Here is a 1,286-nt window from a genome sequence, read left to right on the forward strand (position 1 = left end):
CAACCATCCTTGCAATCCGTTATCTGCAAATTGGGTCCCATTGTCACTTACCAATTCCTGTGGGAGACCAAACCTGCAAATGATGAATTCCCAAAGGAATTTTTTCACGCTTGAAGCCGTGATTGATGCAACCGGTTTGGCTTCCACCCACTTGGTGAAGTAATCAATGGCCACTATCAGGAACTTGACTCGTCCCGGGGCTTCTGGGAAAGGTCCTATGATATCAATAGCCCATTTTTGGAACGGCCAGGCAGATGTTACTGGAATCAGTTAGTTCTTCGAACGCAGGGTGTTGGGGGCATGACGTTGACATGAATCACACTTTCTGATTTTCTTGTACAGCGTCTAGGTGCATGCCGGACCAATAATACCCTGTGTTCATGATCTTTGCAACCGTCATTCTTGGTCTCGCATGTAACCCGCAAATACCTTCGTGGATTTCTCGAATTAGGTAATTTGCGTCTTCCGCGTCCACACAACGTAATAGCGGACCAAGGAATGATCTCCGGTACAAGATGCCGTCAGTCAACTGGTAATTCAAAGTTTTGTGCTTAATCTTCCGAGCCTCAGCCTTTCCTGCTGGAAGTGCTCCGGAAGATAAGTAAGCTATAATGGGTGACATCCAAGACTCAACACAAGTTTGAATTACCAGGACTTGGTTTTGTGGAACGGATGGATGATCTAGAACTTCTACACGAATATCTTTGGCGAAATGCTCAAAATTCGTTGAAGCTAGCTTGCTAAGAGCGTCCGCCGATTTATTCTCGCTCCTCTTAATGTGGACAATATTGAAGGAGGAAAATTGGCGAATCAAGACCTTTGCTTGTGACAAATAAGAAGCCATGACATCATTTTTGGCTTCATATGTTCCATTTATTTGTCCCGCAATTAGCATAGAATCCACCTGGGCTTCCAAATGTTTCACCCCAAGCTTTTTCGCTATTCGCAGTCCTGCCAGGAAGGCTTCATATTCTGCCTCATTGTTGGTACTTTTGAAGTCCAACTTGATGGCGTATGTAAATTCATGTCACTCAGGGTTGACTAGCCTTAAACCTGCACCTGACCCTTCGCTGCTTGAAGCTCCGTCCGTGAATAATGACCAAACTTGCCCTTGTTCCGGAGGTGCTTGGGGTTGTTGGTCAATTAAGCATTCTTGCTTTTTGTATTGCAGAACTTTCGTGACGAAGTCCGCGAGTACCTGCCCCTTGATCGCTGGTCTAGGCTTGTACTCAATTGCATGTTCACCCAACTCGATGCCCATTTAGCCAATCGTCCGGACAATTCCG

General features: G+C 45.8%; 1 protein-coding gene across 1 annotated transcript; it reads right to left on the reverse strand.

The window, feature by feature from the left end:
- Nucleotides 1-316: 316 nt before the first annotated feature.
- LOC143586251 (uncharacterized) lies at nucleotides 317-844 on the reverse strand. Its single transcript, XM_077067837.1, has one exon. The coding sequence runs from the start codon at nucleotides 842-844 to the stop codon at nucleotides 317-319; it is 528 nt and encodes a 175-aa protein (XP_076923952.1).
- Between the last annotated feature and the right edge of the window lie 442 nt (nucleotides 845-1,286).

The sequence above is a fragment of the Bidens hawaiensis genome, unplaced genomic scaffold (assembly GCF_021521415.1).
Source record: "Bidens hawaiensis isolate Kalapana, Puna unplaced genomic scaffold, B.hawaiensis_p1.1 tig00034584_1, whole genome shotgun sequence".
Lineage (NCBI taxonomy): Eukaryota > Viridiplantae > Streptophyta > Magnoliopsida > Asterales > Asteraceae > Bidens > Bidens hawaiensis.

Coding starts and splice junctions, on each gene's coding strand:
- LOC143586251 (XM_077067837.1), bottom strand. CDS start 844: ATGGCTTCTTATTTGTCACAAGCAAAGGTCTTGATTCGCCAATTTTCC.